At 43.8% G+C, this 27407-nt stretch overlaps 1 protein-coding gene and 1 pseudogene across 2 annotated transcripts in view; one reads left to right on the forward strand and one right to left on the reverse strand.

Moving 5' to 3' along the window:
• The window catches only part of NID1 (nidogen 1), a 94066-nt gene extending 74004 nt beyond the window's left edge, over positions 1-20062 (reverse strand). For both annotated transcript variants that reach the window (XM_059899272.1, XM_059899270.1), the window contains exon 1: positions 19703-20062. In XM_059899272.1, the coding sequence (XP_059755255.1) occupies positions 19703-19927 (225 nt within the window). In that variant the 5' untranslated portion in view covers positions 19928-20062. The remainder of the gene's footprint in view (positions 1-19702) is intronic.
• LOC132351025 (charged multivesicular body protein 1B2-like) lies at positions 10737-13504 on the forward strand (annotated as a pseudogene).
• Positions 20063-27407: the final 7345 nt, after the last annotated feature.

The raw sequence follows: 27407 nt of genomic DNA on the forward strand, positions 1-27407 counted from the left end.
AGCCTCCTCCATCCATCCAGTGTAGGCTCCCCTGGCGGGCCCCTCCTCCTCCCTTCCCTCACGCCTGGCCCCCATTTATATCTCCGCCTCCTATTTGTGTCCTTCCGGGCACAGACCACAGTGTGTAGGGATCTCACTGACTCACCTGCCAGCTCTGGCCGCTCTCCCCACTGCCACAGTACATCCCTTGTGGTCCAGGACCAGGTCCGTCTTGGTCTGTGCCATAGCTACAGAGCTTATCCCCTGCCTGGCACACGGAAGCTCCCTCCCTTCCCGACTCCCTCCAGGAAGTGCAGAGGGGAGGTTCATAGGGATAAACCCTCCGACCAAGGCTGTTTGAGAAATACTGCCCGGTGAGCTTCGAGGAGGGCCACAGCATTATGTGTCCGCGGTTCTTCCGCTGCAGGGCGACACGATTTACTAAAACACTTTGCATAAATGTGAACCGATAACTCAAGTCTGAGCAAGTCTCTAGATCTAACTACCACTTTACAGGAAATACAGGGGACAGAAGCACATTTAGAGGATACCATAGGGATGTGACCAGCAACATCCAGAATATGGGACATCCTGAAGGACAAATACTCAGTTTCTTTAATAAATGCATGGAAAAAAGGTGAGGGGAACCTGTAGATTTCAGAAGTCATGAGGTATATATCTACTAGACGTGATGTGTGGTCTTCACCTGGATCCTGATTTAAACCAGTCAACTGAAAGGCCAAATAAAATATTTTATGAACCTATGTGATACTGGATGACATTAAGGAAATATTGTTAACTTTTTAGGTGTGATCATGATTTTGCAGGGGTTTTTTTTGTTTTTGTTTTTATTTTTGGCTGCGTTGGGTCTTCGTTGTTGTGCGCGGGCTTTCTCTAGCTGCCGTGAGCGGGGGCTCCTCTTCGCTGCGGTGCGCGGGCTTCTCATTGCAGTGGCTTCTCTTGTTGCGGAGCACGGGCTCTAGGCACGCGGGCTTCAGTAGTTGTGGCACGTGGGCTCAGTAGTTGTGGCACAGGGGCTTAGTTGCTCCGCGGCATGTGGGATCTTCCCGGACCAGGGCTCGAACCCATATCCCCTGCATTGGTAGGCGGATTCTTAACCACTGCACCACCAGGGAAGTCCCCGTTTTGTTTTTAAAAAGTCATTTTTTTAGAGATACATTCTGAAATATTTACAATGAAATAAAATGTTTGGGATTTGTTTAAAAACAATTCAGTTTAGGTAAGAGGGGAGAATATTAAGAATAGGTGGGGATATAGGTGAAACTAGACACACCATAAATGGATACATGTTGAAGCTGAGTGATTCATGAGAGTGCATCATAATATTCTATTTGTGCATATGTTTAAAATTTTCAAAATCAACTTTAAAAAACAGATAATGAAGTGATTAATCTAAAGTTTAAAGTTTCTAAAGAAAGGCAGTTAACTTTTATAGCTAAGCCCACATGAATGCTCTCTGTGAGGAGAAGGGCCCATGTTCATTGTCTGAATTCCTCCTTCCCCAGACTTGTCCACCCCTTCCCTCACAACCCCTGCCTCTCCTCTACCAGAGATTTTCAGGAATGTTAGTTGCACTGGGCAAGCTAGATTGTGTTAATTAGTAGAAGGTGCTGGTGAAAGCAGGTTTAGTAATTAACATGAACCAAAAGTTGCAGGCGCTTGAGGCTCCAGGTGCAGGGCCCTGAGTCCAGAAAGAAACAATTATTAAACATAAGTATTATACAGCAGTCACCAGTATTATTTTCTGTTCACCACTTTGTGCCAGCTGAAAAATTACGTGGATTATAGGCCCAGGTTTTAGTTTTGATACGAATGTTGGTGAGGAAAAGTCTAGAGTAGAAATACATGTGCTGGAATTTTTTTTTTTAATTGCTTACACTTCTCCACACTCACCATGGTGTTTCACCTACTTAACACTGCGTGGTTTTGCATTTATGGTCCCCTCGGCCTCGAAGACCCTCACTCAGCTCCTGTCCGTGGCAAAGTCCCATTTCTCCCTGTGAAGCCCTCCTGCCCTCCCCAAGCAGGGTTTACCACCAGCTCCTTTACATCTGCACCTCTCTCTATCTTTTGTTAAAAGACAGAACAGGCCCAAAATGGAGTCTCTTATGCTAAGCCCCACATCACCAAACTGAGACTTAATTATAGTTTCCACTCTATATGGAATCTTAAACCAGTCAATCAGAAACCACCTGATCAGCACTAGTGAGGTCATCTGCTGGGTAGACCCTGCCCTCCCCTAAAGAAAAGTTAACTTTGCAATACTAGGACCTGCTTTTTTTGGCCAGATAACTTCCCTGTTCCCACTCCCTCCTGGCTATAAAAGTCTTTCATTTTGCATAGCTCCTCGGAGCTCCTTTCTATCTGCTAGATTGGATGCTGCCCAATTCGAATCGATTTTTGCTCAAATAAACACTTAAAATTTTTAATATGCCCCAGTTTATCTTTTAACAGTTCGCAATCAGCACCTTGGAGTCCTGACTCAGGAGCCCTGAGTCCCAGTGGCACCAGCACATTCCTTGCTGTGGATTATGTAATAGGGAAGAACAAATCTAACTCTATATTGGATCTGTTTCTTTTATTTTAACCTTGAAGCAATTATACTCCAATAAAGATGTATTATTAAAAAAAAAAAAAAAAGAATGTTGCCTGTAGCCTGAAATATACAGGACAGCCCATTCTCAAGGCTTTGAACTTTAAAGGTATAACACTTCTCCATTCATACAGAGATAAAAAGTTGCAGAACAGAGAATAACATTTGTCCTGTTGGACGTTTATAGGAACATGGTCACCAGACCTACGGGGACAGCTGCAAGAACAAAGGATTCTGGCACCAAGAAGTGTGCACCAACCAACCACACCCCCTCGCCTTTCGGTATAAAAGAAGCCTGAACCCTAACTCAGGTAAGATGGTTCTTTGGGACACTAGTCCCCCATTTTCTCGGTCTGCTGGCTTTCCAAATAGAGTCACTATTCCTTGTCCCAACACCTCTCTCGATTTATTGGCCTGTCATTCAGCGAGCAGTGTGAGCTTGGACTTGGTAACTATAACATGGCAAAACTCTTGTGAAATTTTTTTTTTTTTTTTTTGGCCACAGGGCACGGCTTGCAGGGTCTTAGTTTCCCAACCAGAGAGCGAACCCACACCCCCTGCAATGGAAGCTCGGAGTCCTAACCACGGCACCGCCAGGGAAGTCCCAAAACTCCTGTGAATTGAATGCATTCCTGAGAAAGTCTGTCTGTATTATTGAGGGCTAAAGTAATAATAATGATGATGATGATGATGTTATATTATTGTCTTAAGGTAACTCTAACCAAATATTGCCTCACTGAGGCTTTTGGTAGCATAATAATACATTGCTTCTTTATTGAAAAACAGCTACATCCAGCACACTGACCAAGGTAAATACCGCCCTGAATCTTGCTGACAGTTCACACTGGGAAAAAGAAGTTCCTTCAGCAAAGTTAATGTTCAGCTCAGCGTGTTACTAGCGCAACTTGACACCCCTGTACAGAACACACCTATTCACTCACCCCAAGGAACCCACCAAACAATAGGCTCTTCATCCAGCTGCACCATCAGTTACATCACAAAACGCCCCCGGGTGAAAATGCAAGCCTCACAGGGCTAACAGTTGGAGCCACTTACTTAACAATTGTTTCAACTCAGCTGACAGTAAGAAGAGGCGGGACAGAGCACTAACTCATAATGAGTTAAAAAAAAAAAAGCACTTCCAATCTCCCGTGCATCTTTAAAGTGAACTTACAGGCAAATGAAGCCCTGGAGAAAGTCTAAATGCAGATACTCCATACATTAAAATTATGTGTTAGATTCCTTATATACAAGCAAATCTTTTTTGACGTCAATGAGCCTGGTAGCAGGCCCCAGGGCAGAATGCTCTTCCCTTGCAACCCTGAGAGGAAAGCCTTCTTTAAAACAGATGTGGTTAAGAATACTTGAGGTAGGCACAAATAAGAAACAAATGGGCTCCTTTTAGAAATGCAAAGAGCGGTACTGGGAAGACAATGAAATTGCTTGCAGTTGCAAAAGCAAACTCCACGGGTGGGAGGAAGCCGGAACCTAAGGTAAAATAATTTAGGCCAAAGAAGGAACGGGAAGCAAACGCTTACGGCTAGGTTTGAGGCCCTTTACTAAAGCTGTTTGCATTTTTTTTTAATTTAATACAACCACCCCTCTTTTCACGTGTATGAAACAGACAAGGAAATGACAAGAGACTTAATTTAGCTTCATGTCACACAGCCAGCAAGTGATGGGACCAAGATTTGAACCCACATCTGGTCGAGTCCATTACCGGTGCTCTTTCTGTTATACTCAGTTTAGAGAAATGGGGAGCAAAAGTCCTGGAAGTTGCAAAGCTTCATGGGATGGCTCCATGGATAGAGATTGGGCAGCTAGAAAAACCTAGAAAATGAAAAGGGCCTAAGAAAAGAAAAACTTGAGAAAGAAGTCCCCGAAATAGCCTGAACTAATGATACAATCAAGGTGGAGGTAATAACTGATTCCAGCCTAGAGCCCAGAGGGGACCTGGGGCCTGCCCCACGTGAGTGGTACTTGATAGTTTACAAAGCCTTTTTACTCCAGTTATTGTAGTGAACCTAGTAAAGCATGCATTAATATCATCTTCATTCTTCATTTGAGAAAAAAATGAGTTTCCGTTTATAGGACTTGCCTAAGATCATACACCAGAAGTGCCAGAACGAAACTCTTGAGTCTAAATTGCAAATATTTTCTATTAACTCCACAGAGCCAGAGAAACGACTCTGGCTTGAATTAGAAATAGAAACAAAAGGATTAGCAGATAAAAACAAGGGGCAACCTGGTAGTAACAGTTAAAAGATGAGTCAGTGTTTTAAACTTAATCCAGTTAATGTCTAATGAGAGACTCAGGATAAGTTACCCATCTCTTCTGCAGGAAATTTCTACCTGAGATTATCTGCCAACATTTAAAAATGGTTGGGAGTCTTTAAATTTTAAACTCTGGTGGGTCTATCAAAGAAGAGGTAGAAGTGTCCTTCAGCATTCCAGAACAGGAGGTGATCAGGAAAGGCAAGAGAAGGGCCTTGTCCAAACCCTCAGTCTCTACGGAGAAGTGTGCCCCTCCTTAACACCTCGGATAGAGATATCAGAAGTTCACCTGTGCTGACTAGGGCACCAGGACTCCCTGAATTTGGATTATACCAATCCCTTAATTGGAACACCAGTCCCTTAATTTGAACATCAGAAATTATAGGGAAAGAATTAAGCACTTATCTGCCTTTCCAGAACAAACCATGTCAGTGTAACCCAAAAACCCCAGTTGATGAGGGAAAGCTCTTCTTTACAGGAGTATGAAAGCTAATAAATGTAGAAAGAATGCTAGAAACCAACAAGTAAACAACAAGACAAAATAAGACACAATTTGGCAACCGTTAATTTAATAATTGATTCAGGCAAAGATCATCAATGGTTGCTATGGACATTAAGTGAAAGGTTGGTGGGCAAGGGGACAGCTGCATAAGGCCAAACAAAGTATCACCCCATAGCTTGCTCTCTGCTTACAAGAGGAAAAATGTAACACGACAGACATGATCTAGCTGTCATCACCTTAACACGAGCAGCTAGCAGAGCAACAACTAGACATCACTTGCCTCCTGATATTATACACTATGACATATATGGCTTCATTCATGAAGTATTCTTGTTAAATAATGTTTAACCTACTCAACAATAAAAATACAGATAACCCAATTTAAAAATAAGCAAAGGATGTGAACAAACATTTCTCCAAAGACGATATGCAAATGGCCAATAAGCACATGAAAAGATGCTCAACATCATTATCATCAGGGAAATGCAAATCAAAACCACAATGAGATACCCCTTCACACCCACTAGGATGGCTAAAATCAAAAAGTCAGATAACAACAGGTGTTGATGATGACGTGGAGAAACTGGAACCCTCATACATTGCTGGTGGGAATGTAAAATGGTGCAGCCCCTTTGAAGAACGATTTGATAGTTCCTCAAAATGTTAAACATAGAGTTACCATATGACCTAGCAATTCCACTCCTAGGTATACACCCAAGAGACCTGAAAGCTGATGTCCACACGAAAACTGGGACACGGACATTCATAGCAGCATTATTCATAATAGCCAGAAAGGAGAAACAACCTGAATATCCGTGAACTTATGGAAGGAAAAATAAAGCCATGGAATATTACTCAGTCATAGAAGAACTAGGAACTGCTAAGTACTGCAAAGTGGAGGAGGCTTGAAAATGTTATGCTCAGTGAAAGAAGCCAGTCACAAAAGGTCACATGTCGTATGATTCTATTTACGTGAAACATCCAAGGCAGACAAGTCCATAGAGACAGACAGTAGATTAGTGGTTTCCAGGGACCGGGGCAGTGGGGAGGTGGGGGAGATGGGGAATGACTGCTGAAGGATTCTGGGTTTGTTTGGGGGGTGAGCAAAATATTCTGGAGTTAGACAGTGGTGATGGTTGCACAAGTCCCTGGGTATACAGAAAACATTGAACTGTACACTTTAAAGGGGTGAATTTTAGGGTATGTAAATTATATCTCATAACACTGTTATTTAGAAAATCAAGGAGGTGTAGAAAGCAAGGGGGAATGTGTACATATATATGTTTGTACATTTGAGACTCTCTCTGCAAGGAGATAAAAAATTCATGAATAGTGATTGTCTCTGGGGTGAGAAGGATGGGCCTGGAGGCCAGGGTAGGAAGGAAACTTCCCTTAACACTGTTTTTACAAGTTTTGTTAACCATTTGCATTGTCTTACTATTCCCCAAATTAATTTAAAAATAAAATTCTACGTGTTTTCTAAAGAAAACAATGTTTAACCTGAATATTTTCAAAGTTACCAGTTTTCAGAAAATACAGAGATGGAATAACAGGCTAGACTACATTACAAAGAAACAGTCAAATGCAGAAGGTGGGACATTCTACAGGACATTAAGCAGTGACTCTTAAATAAAGTGAGAAATAAAAAGGGGGAGCGTATTGGTCAAAATTAAAAGAGACTAGCGACTTCCCTGGTGGTGCAGTGGATAAGACTCCGCGCTCCCAATGCAGGGGGCCTGGGTTTGATCCCTGGTCAGGTAACTAGATCCCACATGCATGCCGCAACTAAGAGTTGGAATGCTGCAACTAAGGAGCCCACGTGCTACAACTAAGGAGCCGACGAGCCGCAACTAAGGAGCCTGCCTCCTGCAACTAAGACCCAGTGCAACCAAATAAATAAATTAAATTAAATTAAATAAAAAATTAGAAGAGACTAAAGAGCCAAATGTAATGCTTGTCATCCTTTGAGCCCCAGTCTGAATGAGTCTAGCTATAAAGGACAGCTTTGGGGATACTGGAGAGATTTGATATGGACTGGGCATAAATTCATAACAGGAAATTATTATTGATTTTGTTTAGTTTGATAATAGTATGCTGGTTAGGTAGGGAAATGCTGTTACTGTCTTAGGAATGCATAGTAAAATATTTAGTGATGAAATGTCATGAGGACTGCAATTTATTGTTACTTTGGATACACGAGTAAAGAGAAATTAAACAAATAGGGAAAATGCTAACAACAGTTACCTTTATGTAGCATGTCTATGGGTGTACATGATACTAATTTCTCCCCTTTTGTGTGTGTGTGTGTGAAAACATTTCTAATTAAAAATTAAAGGGACTTCCCTGGTTGTCCAGTGGTTAAGACTCCGCACTTCCACCGCAGGGGGCACGGGTGCAATCCCTGGTTGAGGAATTAAGATCCCACATGCGGCGTGGCCAAAAAAAAAAAAAAAAAAATTAAGAAAAAAATTTACCTGAGGACAAAGCAGTTAAGAAACCTGCTCCTTAAGGGATAAGAACCAACTTTTTTCACAAGCAGTGCAATGGTGAGTGATGTGATGCAGTGTGAGTTCCGTGAGAGCAGGGATCATGTGTGATATAGCCTCACACACCTGGCCCCAAAGTCTGTACATTACAGTGCTGATGAGAGACTGTCAAATGAATAAATGAATGAAGGAGGGGAAGAAGTCGGTATCCAAGGTGGCATAGTATAAAGACCGCAGAACTAGGAGTGGGGAGATCTGAGTTCAAGGTCTACCTCGACCCGAGCTGCGTGTATTTGACAAGGCCCTTAGCTGCATGTGTCAGTCTTCTTCTCTATAATAGGGGACTCATCCTATCACCTGCCTGAGCGACCTCACAGGGCTGCTGCGTGTCGCAGATGAGATAACACATGAGCAAGCCTCATTGCACTCACCTCCAAATAGCTCTAGAACCCACAACCCGTGTCCACACACCATCGCCACCCTCCCCTGGACCCTGGCAACAGGTCTCTAGCTGTGCAATTCACTCTTCCTCCTCCACACCTCCCCTAAAAGTCCTTTACCCACAGGCAGCATAATTTTTTTAAAACTTTTTATAATTAGACTACTTTTAAGGGAGAATTTTCAAACACACACAGAAGAATCACTAAAATTATCCACACACTCTAGTTCTTGCTTTATCTATTCCTTCCACACATGTGCATATTTATTTTTTTCTTTTTTGAAGTATTTTAAATGAAATCCCAGGCATCAAATTATTTCACCTGTCCATATTTCCATATGTATCTCTCCTAGAAAAGCAGTTTGTCTCAAAGATGTGTTTTACGGCCACTTTGTTTCCATCAGGATCCAACAAAGTCCTTACCTTACATTTGGTTAGCTTGTCTCTTAAGCCTCTTTTAATCTATGCAGTTCTCCCTCCTTTTTCTCCCATGCCATTTATTTGTTGAGGAAATGGAAATCTTTTAAAAATAAATCATATCGGGGTGGGGGGAGGGATAAATTAGGAGTTTGGGATTGACATATACACACTAATGTATTTAAAATAGATAACCGACAAGGACCTATTGTATAGCTCAGGGAACTCAATATTCTGTAATAACCTAAAATGGGAAAAGAATTTGAAAAAGAATAGATACATGTATATATATAACTGAATCACTCTGCTGTACACCTGAAACTAACGCAACATTGTAAATCAACTATACTACAATATAAAATAAAAATTTAAAAAAAAATCATGTCACTCATCTAGCTAGAATCTCTAATGCTTCATAGAATAAAGCAAGAAATACCTAGCGTTCATTCATACCTTCATTCATTCAACAGATCATAACAGAGCACCCACTATGTGCCCCAGACCCTACTCCTGGTGTGTACCTGGGAGACAGTGGTGAATAAGGCAGGTCAGACGCTGCCTTCAAAGGATTCAGACTCTAATGGGGAAGATGAGCAACACACAAGTAAACAAATAAACTAGTTTTAGGTGGCTATACATGCTGGGATGAAATCAAGACGGAATGCAACAAAACAACACGCACGGGCGTCTGCATGTGAGCAGAGACCTGCGTGACGGGACGGTGCAGAGGGGAGAGGAGTGTCTACACCTGGGTGGGACAAGCTGGCTGTGGCCGAGGAATAGAAAGTGGCTAGTGAGGCTGGAGCCCAGCGCGTGAGGACAGCAGGGTAATAAGGGATGAGGATGGGGAGCCAGCGTGGCTGTACCATCACCACACGTGGTGAGAAGCTGGATGTCATTACGTGCAAAGGGAAACACTAGGAGGGCTCTGAGCTGCACTGTCCGGGTCTGACTTAGCTCCCCCAGTTCTTGCACCACCGCCCTCACTCACACTGGCTTTCATTCCGTCCTGAAGACATGCCAAGTTCCTCCTCTCTACAAGCTCCTGGTCTCACACTCAGTAACGAGGCACCATTCTGCCCCTTCCCCTCTTTTCACATGGCTAACCCCCTACCCATGCTTTAGTTCCAGGTCGAGAAGGTCCTCCTGACCCTCCACCTAGCTCAGTTTCACCACAATATATGAACTTCTTCCTCACAGCACTTATCACAGTGTCATTACTAGTTTAATGTCTGTCTTCCTCACTAGACTGTAAAGATCAGAAACAACACTGGTCTGGTTTCAATCTCTATCTGCAAAGCCTAGCACTGGTCCTGGCATGTTAGGCAACAAATTAAGTATTTCTTGAATGACTAGATGATGTATCTCAACATTGCACTGCATTATATGAGAAATAATAGCCAGTGTCCTGTACATAGTAAAGGTATATACTCAACAGCTGGTCACTTGATCAGAGAATACCAAAGATCCACGATAAAATGAACCTTAGAGATAATCTTATCAAACCTCTTTGTTTTATAATAAAAGAGATCTGGAATAATAAGAGGGTGAGATATGAAGTGACTGGACCTCAATTATAAGTTGGTTAATCAACATGATTCATCAATTTCACTTTCGCCCCCATTAGAAATTAATACTCTATTAAGTATTCTGTGACTCAGCCAGGGCCACTGTTAGACCACAGGGCACCTTTGGGCAAATTAGAAGCAAGTACCCTGTCCTCTGAATGGCCCCAGGCCCATGCTGAGGTTCAGGGCTTGGTGAGTGGCCTGTGGGCTGGACTTTAGTTGGTTTGTCCCCTCAGTCAGAGCTTTGTGCTGCAAACCACCTGCATAACCATGGGTGGTGGGCCCCGGGCTTAGCCATAAACTTCCTATGTGCCAGTAAGTGTGGCAGGTCCACGAGTGATGTCAAGAGGAATACGACACAATCTCAGGGAGCCAGGCCGGCCCGCAGCTCAGGAGTAGGACGGGCCTGCATGAACCCTCCCATCAAACCTGCGCCTCCCCAAAAAGTCATGGGACCATGTCGAATATGGAGCAACGCCTATTTAACTTGTAGTTTGCTGTCAAAGAACTTAATAGCAATGCCGAGAAATATGAGAGAGAAGAAAAGGCTGGAAAGGCCAAGATTAAAAAGGCCATTTAGAAGAGCAATCCTCATGTAGTAAGCACTGCATACATATCCAGTTTTTAATTTTTAATGATATCCTTATTATTATCAGTGAAGGTTAGTTATCTGGTAAATTGTGAAGACAGTTATCCCCTCACCAATCTGTTAGTGAGTGGAGACAAAACATTGTGTATTAAATGAATACTTTACGTGGCCACTGTTTCAACTTAATTTTTAAAGGGTTAAAAATTCAAGGAAGGCAAACTATTATTTACAGATAACACAAACATCTAGATATCATGGTCATTATTGGGAAAATCTGAATCTGACTAAATATCATCTCACCTGGTATTATTAAATAATTTCTGTGGCTGTAACTTCATGGAAAAACTATATAAGCTATTATTAACTCCACAATCATTTCACCAAAGTATGTTGGACTTGATCACCTCATTTATACACTACTGACAATGTCATTTGTTATTATTCATTGATATGATGAGGCAATTTATAAAATAAGAAATAAAGGTGGCCAGTATACATCTGAAAAGGTGTTACATCACCAACAACCAGAGAATTGTAAATGAGAGATTATTTTGGACTATCTCAGCAAAGTTTAAAAAGATGGGTAGGGTGCTACTGAGGGGCTGGTGACACTGGCGTTCTCATACATACATTGTTAGTAGGAGCAGAGATTAGTACAACCTTTCTAGAGGTCAATTTGGCAATACAAGTAAAAACATTTAAAAATATGGTCTTTGATTCAGCAGTTCCACTTCTTGAATTTTATCTTAAAGGAATGTAGTCAGACAAATACACAAAAATGCTTGTATATGCATGCTCACTGCAGTGTTGTTTATGATGACAAAAAATTGGAAACCACCTAAATGCCTGCCAGTAGAGAAATGTTTAAATAAATGACGGTAGAGCTATACACTGGGACTCCATGCAGCTATTAAAAAGATAAGATCTGGGCTTCCCTGGTGGCACAATGGTTAAGAATCCACCTGCCAGTGAAGGGGATACGGGTTCGGTCTCTGGTCCGGGAAGATCCCACATGCCACGGAGCAACTAAGCCTGTGAGCCACAACTACTGAGCCTGCGCTCTAGAGCCCGCGAGCCACAACTACTGAAGCCCGTGTGCCACAACTACTGAAGTCCGCACGCCTAGAGCCCGTGCTCCGCAACAAGAGAAGCCACCGCAATGAGAAGCCCACGCGCCGCAACGAAGAGAAGCCCCCGCTCGCCGCAACTAGAGAAAGCCTGCATGCAGCAACGAAGACCCAATGCAGCCAAAAATAAATAAATAAATAAATTTATTAAAAAAAAAAAAAAAGATAAGATCTATTTGTGTTGACATGAAAGATGTCCATGATCCATATCAGATACCATTTTTATATTAAAAAGGTATATGCATAGAAAAAAATTTGGTCATCTATAACTTTTTAAAAGCAGCTTTATTGTGGTATAATTTACATACCATACAATTCACCCATTGTTAAGTCTACAATCCAATGACTTTTGGTAAATGCATACAGTTTTGCAAGCATTACCACAATCCAGTTTTAGAACTTTTTTGTTACCATCCAAAGTTCCCGCCTGCTCATTAAGGCTTAACTCTTAGCAGTGGTTAGGTTGGGGGTGAAGTCTGGGAGGGTGAAGGCAGGAGAGGAGAATTATAGACAGCTTCCTAGTTTATCACTTCTGTCTTATTTGAATTAATTTACGACAAGGATATACTATCTTTTAATTGAGAAAACAGTAAAGGTTTTTCTATTTTGAGAAGAACAAAAAAAGGAAACAGACTTATACCCTTTGACCGAAATCTACTTCTGGTAATTTACCCTAAGGAAATAATCAAATATGTGGAAAAGGATCTGTGAACAAAGATATTTATCAATGTTTTATCTGAAACAGAGAAAAGTTGTTAAGCAATCTAAATATCTCATGATGGAAGAAAACAATTACTAATCACACTGAAATATGAAAGGTACAGGACGCAAACATTTATATGCAATCTTTATTATTTTATCCATGTAAAAAAAGTTAATGCACAGCCAGAAAGTCCTGTTTGGAAATATAATGAAATCTCGCCAATGGTTATCTCTGGATGGTGGAATTATAGCACTTTTAATTTTTTTGTGCATTTCTTCATTTTCCACAATGAGTATGTATTATCTTTACATCTAAAACCAACTACATAAATGATACTAATTAAAAATAGATTAATTATGGTTAAAAAAAAAAAAAAAAGAAGAGCAATCCAGAAGTGGCAAGAACACACATTGAAAATGCAATCCACCAGAGGAACCAAGCAATTAATTTCTGGAGTGTGAGCAATGGGGCTCCTGCTGTGGCAGCAGGAGTTCAGACTACAGGCAAGGTGACAAAGTTCACGGCCGTTGGTTGGCTCTGCAGATGCTACATGGAGGGGTATAAACCTCCATGAAAATATGTTTGCCCCGATGGACATGTGTAAATACCAACTGGAAATGCTGAAGGTTCAAAAGCAACAAAGGGAAGACACGATGAGTCACTCCACAACCCTAACAATACCACAAAACCAAGTGGATACGTTGCTCCAAGAAATGGCAGATGAAGCTGGCCTTGATGTCAAAAGCAACTACCACGGGGTCAGTAGGTTCTATAGGCACAAGTGTTGCTTCAATGGAACAGGATGAACTCTAAGAGACTTGCTTGTCGGCGTGATCAAGAGTTAAGTTACAGAACTGGTACTTCTGTTTACTTTACTTGCCTCTAAAATATTTTGTGTGTATATACAGATAAGTTGCAGTCCAATTACACTAAGAACACTATGTATGCCAGAATGCTTAAACACTATTTGTATGTAGTGCTTTCTTTTGCTTTGCTGTACTTCCCAGTACATTAAGAAATTGCAGGGGGAAAAAAAAAAAAAGAAATTGCAGGGAGTTCCCATTTTGACATATTTTACGGTTCTGTATATTATGCGTAAAAGTACGAGGGATGTCTTTTTGTCCATGTCTTTGACAGAGTAGCATTAGCTTGTTGTGTATGAAACATCTTTCTCAAAAGTTAACATCGAAAATCTAGCACGAGGGACTTCCCTGGCGGTCTAGTGGTTAAGACTTCGCCTTCCATTGCCTGGTCAGGGAACTAAGATCCCACAGGCCGTGCAGCGTGGCCTAAATAAATAAATAATTTTTAAAAAAAGAATTCTTCCTTGGTAAGGTTGGTGGAATGAAGCCACATTTTCTTTCTTTTTTTTTTTTTTTTTTGCCGCGCCTTCCCGATCAGGGATTGAACCCACGCCCCCTGCAATGGAAATGTGGAGCCGTAACCACTGGACCACAAGGGAAGTCCTTGAAGCAAGTTTTGAAGAAAGTCAGTGGCCTGTATTGGCAGAGAAGGTAGGGTAAAAATAGGAAGAATGTTAGAAGATCTTAAGAGTTAAATTTACCTTACTTAGGGAAAGATGCCTATATGTAAGTGGTATAATGAAAATCAGTTTGTGGAAGATGTATGTGGTGTGTGTGTGTGTGTGTGTGTGAGAGAGAGACAGACAGACAGACAGTCATGAGGAAGGGAGATGAGGAGATGAGTCAGGAGAGCAGTATACAATCTTTTTGCTTCCAAGGATATCCTTTTATTATTTTTCCATAGCCATAAAGAATTTTATTTCCCAAACTGAACTTATTAAACAATAACTAATTCACTTCTCCATGTTTATGAATCAAGACATGAATAACATCATATGTAATCAAATCATGTACTAGATTTAAACACTGGCCCACTCCCCTCTCATTACTCAGGATGGGGTCCAAAGAATGACTGGCTTCATCACTGGGACTGTGCTGATTTAAAAATAAAGAGATTACTCCACGTGGAGAATCAGATCTTATCATGCAATGGCCCACAGGATCAAGTCAGGAAACCAAGATGGCCCCTCGCTCCACCATGGAATATTCCCCAGCAATACCCTCTGCCTTGGAACAGCTCTCAAATTAAGGCAGAGGCCTACGATATCTAGATACCATCAAATCAGCAGCTCTTGAACATTTTGGTCTCAGGACCCCTTTATATTCTTAAAAATTATTAAAGAACCCCTAGAATCTAGTGTTTATATAGGTCATATTGATCAATACTTATCATATCAGAAATTAAAATTGAGAAAAATTTAAATATTTATAATAAATAATAATGAACTCATTACATGTTAACATAATTTTAAAGAAAATAAAACCCAAAAGTTGTTGTACATTTGTGCAAATCAATTTGATGTCTGGCTTAATGGAAGATAGCTGGATTCTCCTATCTTCTACATTCAATCTTCTGTGACAAATATCACAACACATGTAGATAACACATATCCTATAGCCTCTAGTGAGCTCCACTATATACACATGAGAGCATGGGAGTATAAAAAGCAAACAACAGGGGCTTCCCTGGTGGCGCAGTGGTTGAGAATCTGCCTGCCAATGCAGGGGACACGGGTTCGAGCCCTGGTCTGGGAAGATCCCACATGCCGCGGAGCAACTGGGCCCGTGAGCCACAACTACTGAGCCTGCGCGTCTGGAGCCTGTGCTCCGCAACAAGAGAGGCAGCGACAGTGAGAGGCCTGCACGCCGCAATGAAGAGTGGCCCCCGCTCACCACAACTAGAGAAAGCCCTCGCACAGAAACGAAGACCCAACACAGCCAAAAATAAATAAATAAATAAATTTAAAATTTAAAAATAAATAAAAAGCAAACAACATTTTCGTATTACCAGGAAAAGAGTTTTGACCTTGTGAATTTCTTGAAAAAGTCTCCAGCACGCCCAGGAGTCCCCAGACCGCACTGTTAGAACTGATGAGTGGGGTCATTACTAATGGTACCCTTTCCAAGGGCTCCAAACCCAGCTCTCAGCTTGTTCCCTGCTTTCCTACTTCCCCTTGTAAACTAGTGTCAAGGCTTCCATTCACCTTCCAACCTAACTGGTCGTTTGAAGGTCTACAAGCTCCAGGGCATCTCCATGTTCTGGTCCCCTTGTTGGTCTCCAACACCACCGAGTCAAACCTGGACTAATGCCTTTTCACTCAAGTCAGCTCTGCCAACCATCTCATCATTCTCTCACGCCTCAAGACCAAGAACCTCTCCCTCCCTGCCTTCTCCTCCGCGTTCCATATGTGACTGGTCAGAAATCTTGCTGATGCATCTTAGATCAACTCAGGTTCGCCCACTCCTCTCCTTGCCCCATTCCTGTACACTCTAATTCCTGCATATCTGATAAATCAGTAACTTATGGGACTGGTTTTCCTGCTCCCAAACTCTTGTTGTCCGTTTGTTCATGCTGTCTTGCAAACCACTGCCAGACTTATCTTACTAAAGACGGGCATGCCTTGTGACCAGCTACAGACAGTATAACCCATCAACCACTAACCTTCCAGGAGCCATCTTTCATGACCCTCCATGTAATGTATTGCATCGTTTGGCTCCACATCTTCAGCTCTCCCTGTATCCATGCCTGTTACCACCACGGCGGGGGGGTGGGGAGGGCGCGGGGATGACCTGCCTCACCCATTGACTCTGGGCTCAGCCATGAGACTTGCTTTAGTCCCTGAGAAGTTAGGAGGCATGACCCAAGGGAAGGCTTGGAAAAGCACTATGCATTTCCACTTACTCTTATGCTTCTGACATCTCCATGTAAAGGAACATGCTTAAGCTGGCCCTCTGAAGCAGCACCATCCAATAGAATTTTTAGTGGTGATGGATACATTCAACAGCAGCATTGTCCAATCTAGTGGCCACTAGCCACTAGTGAGGGTGTTGAACATTTGAAATATGGCTAGTGTGACTCAAAAGCTGAAATTCTATTATTATTTCATTTTAATTAATTTAAAATAGCTATACATGGCTAATGACCATATTAGGCAAAACAGCTGTGGAGGTTGAGAGACACCCCCCCTCCCCCAGCACCTCCCAGAGCAGAACCAGATCATCCCAGTTGCTCTTGCTGAAGCCGCCCTAAATCAGCCCACCACCTGTGGAGTCCAGACACATGAGCAACAAGTGCTTATAGTTATATGCCACTGACGTTTTTGTGGTTGTTTGTTACACAGCAAGAGCTAACTGATACATTTATCCCCTGACCCCACCTGCCTATCCCAGACTGAACCCTCCTATTCCAACAAAAACACTCTGCTCCAGTGGGGTCATATTCCTCACTTTCCCAGCATATACCAAGCTTGTTCCCATCCTCATGCATTTGCCCCTGCAGTACCTCCCACCATGAATGGCCTCTCCATTTCCCCCTCCGCCTACTGAAAATGGACCTGTCTTTCAAGTCTTAAATGTAACCTCCTCTGTAAAATCTTTCCTCACTACTCTAACTCACAGCAATCCCTTGGGTCCATCACATGTTTTAGGTCCGATGCTTGAAAGCATTATGAGTCAGACACAGACGGGCTGAAATCCTAGTTTGGGTATTTTTAACTGATGCTATGGCCTTGGGTAATTACTAATTATTGTTATTATTTCTTCATCTGAAAAAAAGGGGGCACGTTGTCTTGAGGATTAAATAATGTAAAACTAGCAAGTCCCTGACACATGTAGATGTACTCATCCAATAATCATTTTCCTTCTCAGTGGGTTTCCTTTCATTTTCTTAATCTAATGTCCAGAACAGTACAGACCATCTAGTTCATGCTCACACGTCCTGTCAATTCACCTTTTCACTCAGGGCCATGTGAGGGTTTCCATCAGCTCAAAAGAGCATCTACAAAACTGCAGATACTGGTGGGTGCTGTGATGTGGCACCAGATCCTCATTCAGCTCCTGGGAATGCAGTCCTCAGCCCTCCTCTTCGATAAGTGCCTCCGTGGAAAAAACTGCCTCACCCGAGGGTCACACCTCGGTCCAGGGCAGCCCTTAGGGAACCACGGATCACTGTAAGGACACGGAGGTCCATCCCTCTCAGGAGACTTGAGAGAGCTCTGAAGGGCCATCCCACCTCCAGAGCTCCCAGGGGACTGGCCGGATGCCCTTGCTGGCCTGCACCGCAGCTCCGCCACTCCGCTCAATCTTTCTTCACCGCCCTCCCGCCTACAAGTGTGGATCTGAGAAGCTCGCCCTAATGAAATAACCTACCTGCTAATCTCCATCTCAGAGTCCTTCCTGGGAACCCAACCTGAAGCACAGAAATAAGATGCAAAGAGACCTCTGGGAGTCTTTCTCACTGAAATGCAGATGAGAAACCCAAATTGGCTCAGAAGGTGTGGACTGACGGGAATCACTTTTTAGCAATCGATTTTCTAGGTCTTTAGAACGTAATGTGGTTAGTCTGATGCCCCAAGTAAAGAAGGGCAGGAGGGCCCTAATTTAACATAGGGGTTCATGAATAGAATTCAGTGGGTCTGTTAACCTAGAGAGAAAAAGAAATTTCATTTTAATTTTCAGTAACCTGTAACTGGTATTTAGCATTTCCTTCCATTATAAATGTAGGCAACAAAACACGGTAGTATTAGCACTTAATGACCTTGCCACTAACAGCAGTCACAGATATTCTCCTATCACATTATAGTCACAGTAGGTGTCTCTGAATATTGTTTACAGTCCCCATGACCTTGAAAGTTCCGGCATTAGCTGATTGTACACTGGATCCACTGTTACACCTTGCTATTTAATACGGTTTAAAAAAAAAAAACCATATATATTACTTAATACAATTTTTAAAAAATATTTTAACTCATTTTTCAACAGAATTGATCTCCTTGGCAATCCTGTGGATTTTATCTTATGCATTTAAAAACCTAAGGCAGGGTCTTACAGGCTACAGCAGACTGCGCAAGGAGGTCAGGGCAGTCAGCCAACAAGAGGACACCCTCTGTCGGTGGAGACTTCAAGGACTCATTCTTTTTGGGCAAAGCCGACAAGCTCCACGTGGGTGTTGTCCCGGGCGAAGTCTGCCCCGGCCAGAAGACGAGCACAGCCATTTCACCGGCAGGACAAGCTCCAGCCGCTGCTGGCGTTGTTCCCTCCACTTCTGGAATGCACACAGCTTTATATGAAATCCACATGGTGCGCGGCGGCGGCAGGCGGCGGCACGAAAGGACTTTACCAAGTTGACAGCGTCCCCAAGCCCGGCCAGTTCAGAGAAGGATCCAGAGAGCGAAAGGTCCCTGTCCCGCTCCCCATCTGGCCGCCCTCCCCCCGCCCCCCATGGTGACAGTGCTCGGCTACAGGAAATTGGATCACCGGGGCGCCCTTTCCCAGCCCTTAACTTCGGACTGAGAGCAGAATCACTGCCAAGGCACATCCGGAGTCCACACACACAAATGTAGGGGCTGTCGGCTACATTCCCGGGGCGGAGAGCCCGGTTTGGCGGTCTTTTCCTGCCCCGGCACCTACGGCAGTCGCAGGGCCCGCGCGCCGGCTGCAACCCAGCTCTGGCCTTTTGCCCTGCGCCCGCGCCTGGTCCCAACCGCACCGGGACCTGTCCCCAAAAGGCAGGGGACAATGGCGAGACGCGGACCGACTTCTCGGTCACACAGCCGCCGGGGTGGAAACGCCGCCCGGGTCCCGGGGTCCGGGGTCACGGGATCCCGGAGTCGGGCAGGGCGCGCACGGGGCGGCGCAGACGGGACGAGCTCCCCAGACCCGAGTGCCCCTCGGGCGACAGTGACCAGGCGGCGGGGAGGCGTCGACGGGCCGGGCGGAGGCGGGAGCCCCCTTGGGCTTGGAGACCGAGCACCGCACCCCGCGCCCCGGCGGCCTGCGGGTCCGGGTCCCCGCCCACGACGCTCACGTCCGTCCGGCTCCGCGGGCGCCCCCGGCCCGCCCGGGCCTTCCTTCCGACGCCGCGTCAGCCCCCCGCGCCCTCCCAGACAACTGCCCCCATCTCCCGCCCGGGGTCGCACTCACGTAGACCGAGTTGAGGTCGGATTTGTCGAAGAAGCGGAGCGCAGTGCTCAGCTCCAGGGCTGGGGAGACGCGGTCGTCCCCGGCCTCCAGCTCCAGGTCGCCCTGCCCGGGGCCGAAGGGAAAGAGCTCCTGGCGGCTCAGGCAGCCCCCGGGCCCCGCCAGCAGCAGCTGCAGCAGCAGCGCCCGCGTCCACGCAGCTCCGCTCCGGCGGACCGCGGCCAACATGTTCCCGGACTGCCGTCCCGCAAACCGAGGGGCTCTGCGGCCGGAGGCTGAGGAAGGCGGAGATGTAACCGGACGCCCCTCGGCAGCCCCTCCGCGTCTCCCGCCTCCCGAGGTTCCCACCCCGGGAAGCAGGGGAGGGAACCGAGGGGAGATGGGGAGGGCCCCGCCCCGTCCACAGGGCGCGCCGCGGAGGCTGCCCAATGGCCGCGAGGGGGAGGGCGAGGGGCGACACCTAATCCCCCAGCCGTTCTGCCCGCGTCGCCCTCCTTCCCCGCGGGGTGATGGGCGCTGGTGGCCCCGATTCCCGAAACCAGCCCAGTTCCCACCGAACGGCCCCTCCGGGAGTAGGAGCGGAGGGCCGGGCTCTGCAGCATTATCCTCGGCCCAGGGCTAAGTCGTGGAGATCGGGCCACGCGGAAACGCTCAGGATTTGGGGACACAGTCCACCCCAACGCTGCTTGGTGGCGTCCGGAGGTCGGACATGGTCAGACTGGTAGGAAGAGGGGGTAGTAGGTGCTGAGGATCAGCAAGAAGGGACCGGGCCAGGAGCATGGCCATTTACTCATCCCTCCATTCTTTCAGCTTAATTATTGAGTGTGGGAGCCTATGCTTGGTAATGGGAACTTCGGCCAGAAGTCGGGTCCAACCCCCAAAGTCATGAGTGTATCACAGTGTTAGGCGGGGTGGAGCCCCCAAGTGATAAAGGACATCGGGAGTGAACTAACTGGTCAAGGATAGCATCTTTGGGGATATGGAAATCAAACCAGGTCTTCCGGAAGGGATAGAATTTCACCAGGGGGCTGCAGAAGGAACTTTCTAGAAGCTGGAGGGCTGAGCTGTGGGTGGATTCAAGGTGCCATCCCCCGGTGGAAAATTCGGGAAAGGAATTCCCGAATTCCAGTTCGAAGTAAGTTTAATACCAAACCTAGGAATTTGAACTCGCTCTAACCCTCACAGGAGAACTATTGAGAGTTCTTGACAAAGGGAGATAAGCGACGTAAGTGGTATCCGAAATAATCCGTTGGTCATTAATTTGGCACTGGGTTGAAAGAAGAGACACAGAGGTCATCAGAGGATCGCTGAAAGAAAAAAAAAAAAAAAATAGGGACGAGGAAGGAAAAGTGGAAACCGAGAAAAAATGAATCTAAAAGGCATTACAGTGAAAGAAGGAATAAGACCTGATTATAAATTTGATATGGGGGATGGGAGAGGAGAAAAGTTTAAATTGGGTGGAAGGTTTTGAGCCTGGAGGATTGCAAAACCTGTGTTGCCTTTTGAAATCAGGGAATGGGAGCTGGGAAGTTGGGAGTTGGGTATGTGTTTGATGTCAGATCTGTTAACCTGGAGGGGTCAACAGGGTATCCCCCGTTGCCTGTTGCCCACTAAAATTAAGGACCTGGGACCCAGTTTGGGAGAATCCTCCCAATAAACAGCAAGTTCTGTATAATGTTTAGGGAGCATGAGTCCAGTAGAAAATATGAAGAAAAAGCCAACGAAATACACCATCGTTTTGCAATTACAATAACCCTAGGAGACAGAAACCATCCCCACTTTACAGAAGAGAGACAGGAACCCAGAGAGGTTTAAATCACTTTGCTAAGGTCACACAGCTGCAAGCCTGCCCGGGACCCAGGGTGGCCTGGTTCCCCTTTCACCACTACACTAAGTGGAGGCATTATTGCTACGTTTGTTTCTCTTGATGTTAAAGAGCGACTAACGCTGCCTGCCTGCAATCTGTTGCCAGATCCAGTGGCTTTTCTTTCAGTTCCCTCCCAGAATTGCAGCGCCTGGAGCCTGGAGCCTCCGTCCTGCCCCAGAAGGACTTCCTACTCTACCCCATGCCATCCGTAGCCTCAGCTGCTGCACCGCCCATCTCTGGGCTCTGGGCCCCAGCTCTGCCCGTTCCAACGGAGAGAACCCCATACAGAGGCTCTTCTTTCTTCCTCTGTGCTCACCTGCACAGGCCCCAGTTTTCCCAGTGTGCGCTCAGCCAGCCCCATCCGGCCCGTCCCTCAGACTCACCCCCTTCCAAACCCCCATCCCACCTTCTGTCTCACATCAGAGCTGGCTCTGAAGCCGCTGCCTGTCCCTGGAATGCTCTCACCCCCTCTCCCGAATTCTCTGCCTTTTTAGTACGCAGACAGCTTCTGAAACTCCTATTGGTCCGTGGAATTTTCCTCGGCTAATACAGAGCAAGAGCTGTTCTCCACTCAGCGGGTAGCTTGGAGTCCAGTCTGGCTGAGGCCTGGGCTCTGCCATTTACTAGCCCTATGAACTTGGGCAGGTTTCTATATCCTCCTCATTTGCATGGCATGTTCATTCCCACAAACAAAGGATTGTTATGGGAATGAAATAAGATGATTCATGGAATGCTCCTAGCACAGAATCGGAGCATAAAGGAAGCACTCAGTTAATATTAAGCCATCATTATTATCTAAATGTATGTTTTTCATGATTCTTATTATTTCCACAATTAATAAGAATCCACTTTGTGTCAGATACTGTAGTAGGAATTCGAAATACGAAGACCATTAACTCATAATCCCTTTTGTAAGCAGCTCATAGTCTACTGGGAAAGACAGGCACAACATTAACACAGTGGGATGTTTAACAGATACACAGAGAACAACAGCGAACGCTCCTTGTTGAATGCCTGCTTCTGCTAGATGCTTTATGGAGCATCGAATTTAATACTAATAACAATTGCACAAGCTAGTAGCTTTACAGTAGATGTAGGGAAAATGAGGCCTGCAAAAGTTAATGCGCCCAGTTTCACACAGTTGAAGAGCCAGGATTCGAATCCCAGTGTATCTGAAACCAAAGTTGATATTCTTTCTACCACACCCTCCTGCCTTTCTGTAGAAGGAGAGCTTTCTCCCTCAATTTCCATCCACAAAACATATTTGCTTCCTTGTTTATACACAATGTTCACGCTCTATTTATGTATGCTTCTGTTCCCTAATTTCATTAGTATAGTCTTGCTTAAGTTAGTTTGGTATATACTGTAAACTATCTGTCATTTCCTATTTATAGCCCTGCCCTCACCACACATTGCCTGGTGCTCTGGGGACATGACATCTATGCTGTGCCTCCCATTAGGACAATGTGGGCCAGGTGCCAGCCACTCCTTTAGAATTTATAGTTTCAACTACATTTAGCATGTAATCATAATCTTCATCATAGAATATTTAATTTCATATTTTGCTCTGGTCATTTTCTAAGTGTGTTTAATACCTAGATGTTTTTCTCTAGTTGTTTTATGTGGGGTCTTTTCCCCCAGATATAAGCTCTTTGGGGCGAGGATCATGTATTCTGTTTCTTTTCCAAAGTTCACAGAGCCTAGCACAATGCGGCATGCACGTTAATAAAAGTCAACAGTTTGAGAATTCAATAGTACTTTTAAGAATCATTTGAGGGACTTCCCTGGCGGTCCAGTGGTTGAGACTTCGCCTTCCAATGCAGGGGGTGCGGTGTTAGATCCCTGGTTGGGAAACTAAGATGCCACAGGGCAACTAAGCCTGCACGCCACAACTACTGAGCCCATGCACCTCAACTAGAGAGCCCGCGTGCAGCAAACTACAGAGCCCATGCCCTCTGGAGCCCGCCCACCACAACCGGAAAAGAGAAAACCCGCACGCCACAACTAGAGAGAAGCCAGCACACAGCAACGAAGATCCCAAGTGCCACAACTAAGTAAGACCTGACGCAGCAAAAAAAAAAAAATCATTTGATATCTGCAGTAGCAATATGCACCCACAATTAAATGACTACACCAGTTTTTTTTTTTTTTCTTTAAATTAAACCCTACTTTTGAGACATGTACTCTTTCATTGACTGCTGTGATGGGATAAGGCAAGAAGACAAAATTTAGGAAGCAGACTATACCTATAAGAAGCCAAGGTAACTTTTCTATTTGACTTATTTCAGACAAATGTCCAGGCAACTGAGTGGAAAAATAGCTCAGTTGTCTATTTCACTGAAAGAGACATCTGTTATAATCTCACTCTCCTGTGAGGTTTGGCCACTGACCACATACGGCCATATTTATTCCTTTATTTACCAGATGTCATGCAGAGTTCAGCGTATCAGTGTTTCAATTCCAGGGGAATTCACTTAACTCATGAATAAGGTGATTGCTATTTTAAACAACTTAAGCTCAGTTGTTATAAGCTTATCCTAAATTAAGAGACCATCCCTACCAAAGGATGAGAATCAAGCAGGATTTGGTGCTCAATTTATTGTATTTTCAAAGGAGATTTGGATAAAAAGTACTTGGGGGAAACACATTATGTCCTTCGATGTGTTTGGTTTGGAAGATACCACAGTGTTCAGGATAAAGTTTAATCCTTCTATTTCTACATCCTGTTTTCATCTGGACATTTTGTGGGTTCATTAACATCAGACCTCCAGCATAACCTGCCTTTTGTTGTTGTTTTAATATTTTATTTTGATTTATGTAATTTGCAGACTTACATAAATGTTGCAGGAGAAATACAAAAAGTTCTCATATACCCTTCACCCAGATTTCTTCTTAAAGTTTTACCATAATTGCCTTAATTCTGTCTCCTTTCTCTCTCTCTCTCTCTCTCTCTCTCTCTCTCTCTCTCTCTCTCTAGATAAATAGATAGATAGATATACACACACACAAATTTTATCTAGACTATTTGAGGATATGTTTTAAACATGATGTCTCTTTACCTCTGAATACTTTAGTGTATATTTCCTAAAAACTGGAACATTCTCTTACATAGCCACAATACAGTTGTCAAAATAAGGACATTAACACTGGAGTTAACTTTGATCAGTTGATTGAAGTGGTGTCTGCCACATTTCTCCACTTGGTTTTTTCCTAAAGTAAAATTAATTAGTAATGTTTCCTTAAGCACCAGAATTATTACTCTTATTATTAATAAAGACTTATTATCTTTCCCATTTTCAGGGTTTGTAAAGCATCTGCGTATATTGAATTCCATTTCCAATCACTGTTTTTCAAATTTTTCACTTCATACCATTTTTCTTCTACATTTTTTTCTCTCCAAAATAATTTGTGAGAGTATTTTTATAACTACGTCATGTTCCAAGACAATGTTCATCCCAAGACAGTACTACAGAAAACTTAGGAGATTAATCCAAAACGCTTATATTTATGGCTTCTCAGCTGCAGTTCACAATTTTCTTATTCCAATAGTGGATTTTCATATGTTAATTTAATCACCTTTATGATTTTTTCTAGCTTTATTGAGATATAATTGACAAAATTGTATACATTTAAGCTGTACAATGTGATGATTTGATATACATACACATTGTGAAATAATTACCATAATCATGTAGTAAACACATCTATCACAATTATAATTAACACACCTGCCATTTCACATAGTTACCATTTTGTGTGTGTGTGGTGACAACACTTAAAATCAACTGTTTTAGCAAATTTCAGGTCTACAACACAGTATTGACTATAGATAGTCACCATGCTGTACATTACATCCCCAGAACTTACTCATAACTGAAAATGTGTACCCTTTGACCAACGTCTCCCCATTTCCTCCACTTTCCCGCCCCTGGCAACCACCATTCTACTCTCTGTTTCTATGAGAGAATAGCAAAGATTTTTAATATTGTATGTTTCATTGAAAACAGTAGTGACTTGTGATAGATCACACTCATGGCCTAAGATTGTTAAATATCACTCAGAGTCAAGTGCCAGTAAAGGTATTATTTCTTCTTAATTTTCTTTTGTTAATAAACCTTCATAAGGTCCCATTTCCATGTGGTAAACTTTATTGTAACAAAAATAAACAGATCAAATTTGCATAATTAACTAAATTCAGCATAAATTGTGACGACTGACGGATTATAATGTAGTTCACTGTAGCTGACTGTACTCAGTCACAGCAAGAAGGTCGTTAAGACCACGATGACTCATTACTTTGTGTTAGCTAATTAGATGAAAAATAATTACAAAAGTACGTTTGTGAAAAATGTCCTTGTTGGAATGGGATTAAGCAATCATCACCATTCAGCCTCTGGTTCTACGTTTGATCCTGAGACAAGCTAACCACTGAACAAAGTGAGTGGGGAACAGATTTTCTAAAAAAAAAAAAAAATTGTAACATGTTTCCATATGACATCAAGTATGCTTAGGGAAATAAAGTAAAAAAAATACGTTGAACTAGAACTTCTTTGAACAATCTAGTTCTGTGGTATGAGCTACATGTCATTTCCTTAGTGCATAGATGCTGTGCTTAGAATCTGTACCTCCTGGGCAATATTGCATTGTAATTTCTTCTCTGGATATTTTATCTTTATTCCATGAAGGCATGGAATTATTTTAGAGGGTACAAAAAACTCCTCCAATTCCTATTTACCCACTGGTTTTAATTTTGTTTGTTGAACTTGAGGTTTTCCTTCCAATTAAAATCAGAGGCCACTCAGGCTGGTGCAACGTCACGCCACGCTGGCCTCTGCCGCTGCAGGCTCGCCCCGCCTCCTCCGTACCCCTCCCTCCCCCCCACCTGAGTGAGCCAGAGCCCCCGAAGCAGCTGCTACTTTAACCCCGTCCTGTCTGAGCGAAGAACACATGCCCTCAGGCGACCTACATGCAGAGGCGGGGCCAAATCCACAGCTGAATCCCAGGAGCTGTGCAAACAACGAGGAGAAAGGGAAATCTCTCCCAGCAGCCTCAGGAGCAGCGGATTAAATCTCCACAATCAACTTGATGCACCCTGCATCTCTGGAACACCTGAATACACAACGAATCATCCCAAATTGAGGAGGTGGACTTTGGGAGCAACGATATATATATATTTTTTCCCTTTTTCTCTTTTTGTGAGTGTGTATGCGTATGCTTCTGTGTGTGATTTTGTCTGTATAGCTTTGCTTTTACCATTTGTCCTAGGGTTCTGTCCGTTTTTTCTGTTTGTTTGTTTTTAGTATAGTTTTCAGCACTTGTTATCACTGGTGGATTTGTTTTTTGGTTTGGTTGTTCTTTCTTTCTTTCTTTTTTAATTACTTAAAAAATTTTTTAATAATTATTTCTTGTTTTTTATTTTAATAACTTTTTTATTTTATTTTATTTTATCTTTTTCTTTCTTTTCTTTCTTTCTTTTTTTCTTTCTTTCTTCCTTCCTTCCTCCCTCTCTCCCTCCCTCCCTCCCTCCCTCTCTCTCTCTCTCTCTCTCTCTTTCTTTCTTTCTTTCTTTCTTTCTCCCTTTTATTCTGAACCATGTGGATGACAGGCTCTTGGTGCTCCAGCCAGGCCTCAGGGCTGTGCCTCTGAGGTGGGAGAGCCAAGTTCAGGACATTGGTCCACCAGAGACCTCCCAGCTCCACGTAATATCAAACGATGAAAACCTCCCAGAGATCTCCATCTCAACTCCAAGACCCAGCTCCATTCAATGACCAGCAAGCTACAGTGCTGGACACCCTATGCCAAACAACTAGCAAGACACGAACACAACCCCACCCATTAGCA

This window comes from Balaenoptera ricei, chromosome 16 (genome assembly GCF_028023285.1).
Source record: "Balaenoptera ricei isolate mBalRic1 chromosome 16, mBalRic1.hap2, whole genome shotgun sequence".
In the NCBI taxonomy this organism is placed as follows: domain Eukaryota; kingdom Metazoa; phylum Chordata; class Mammalia; order Artiodactyla; family Balaenopteridae; genus Balaenoptera; species Balaenoptera ricei.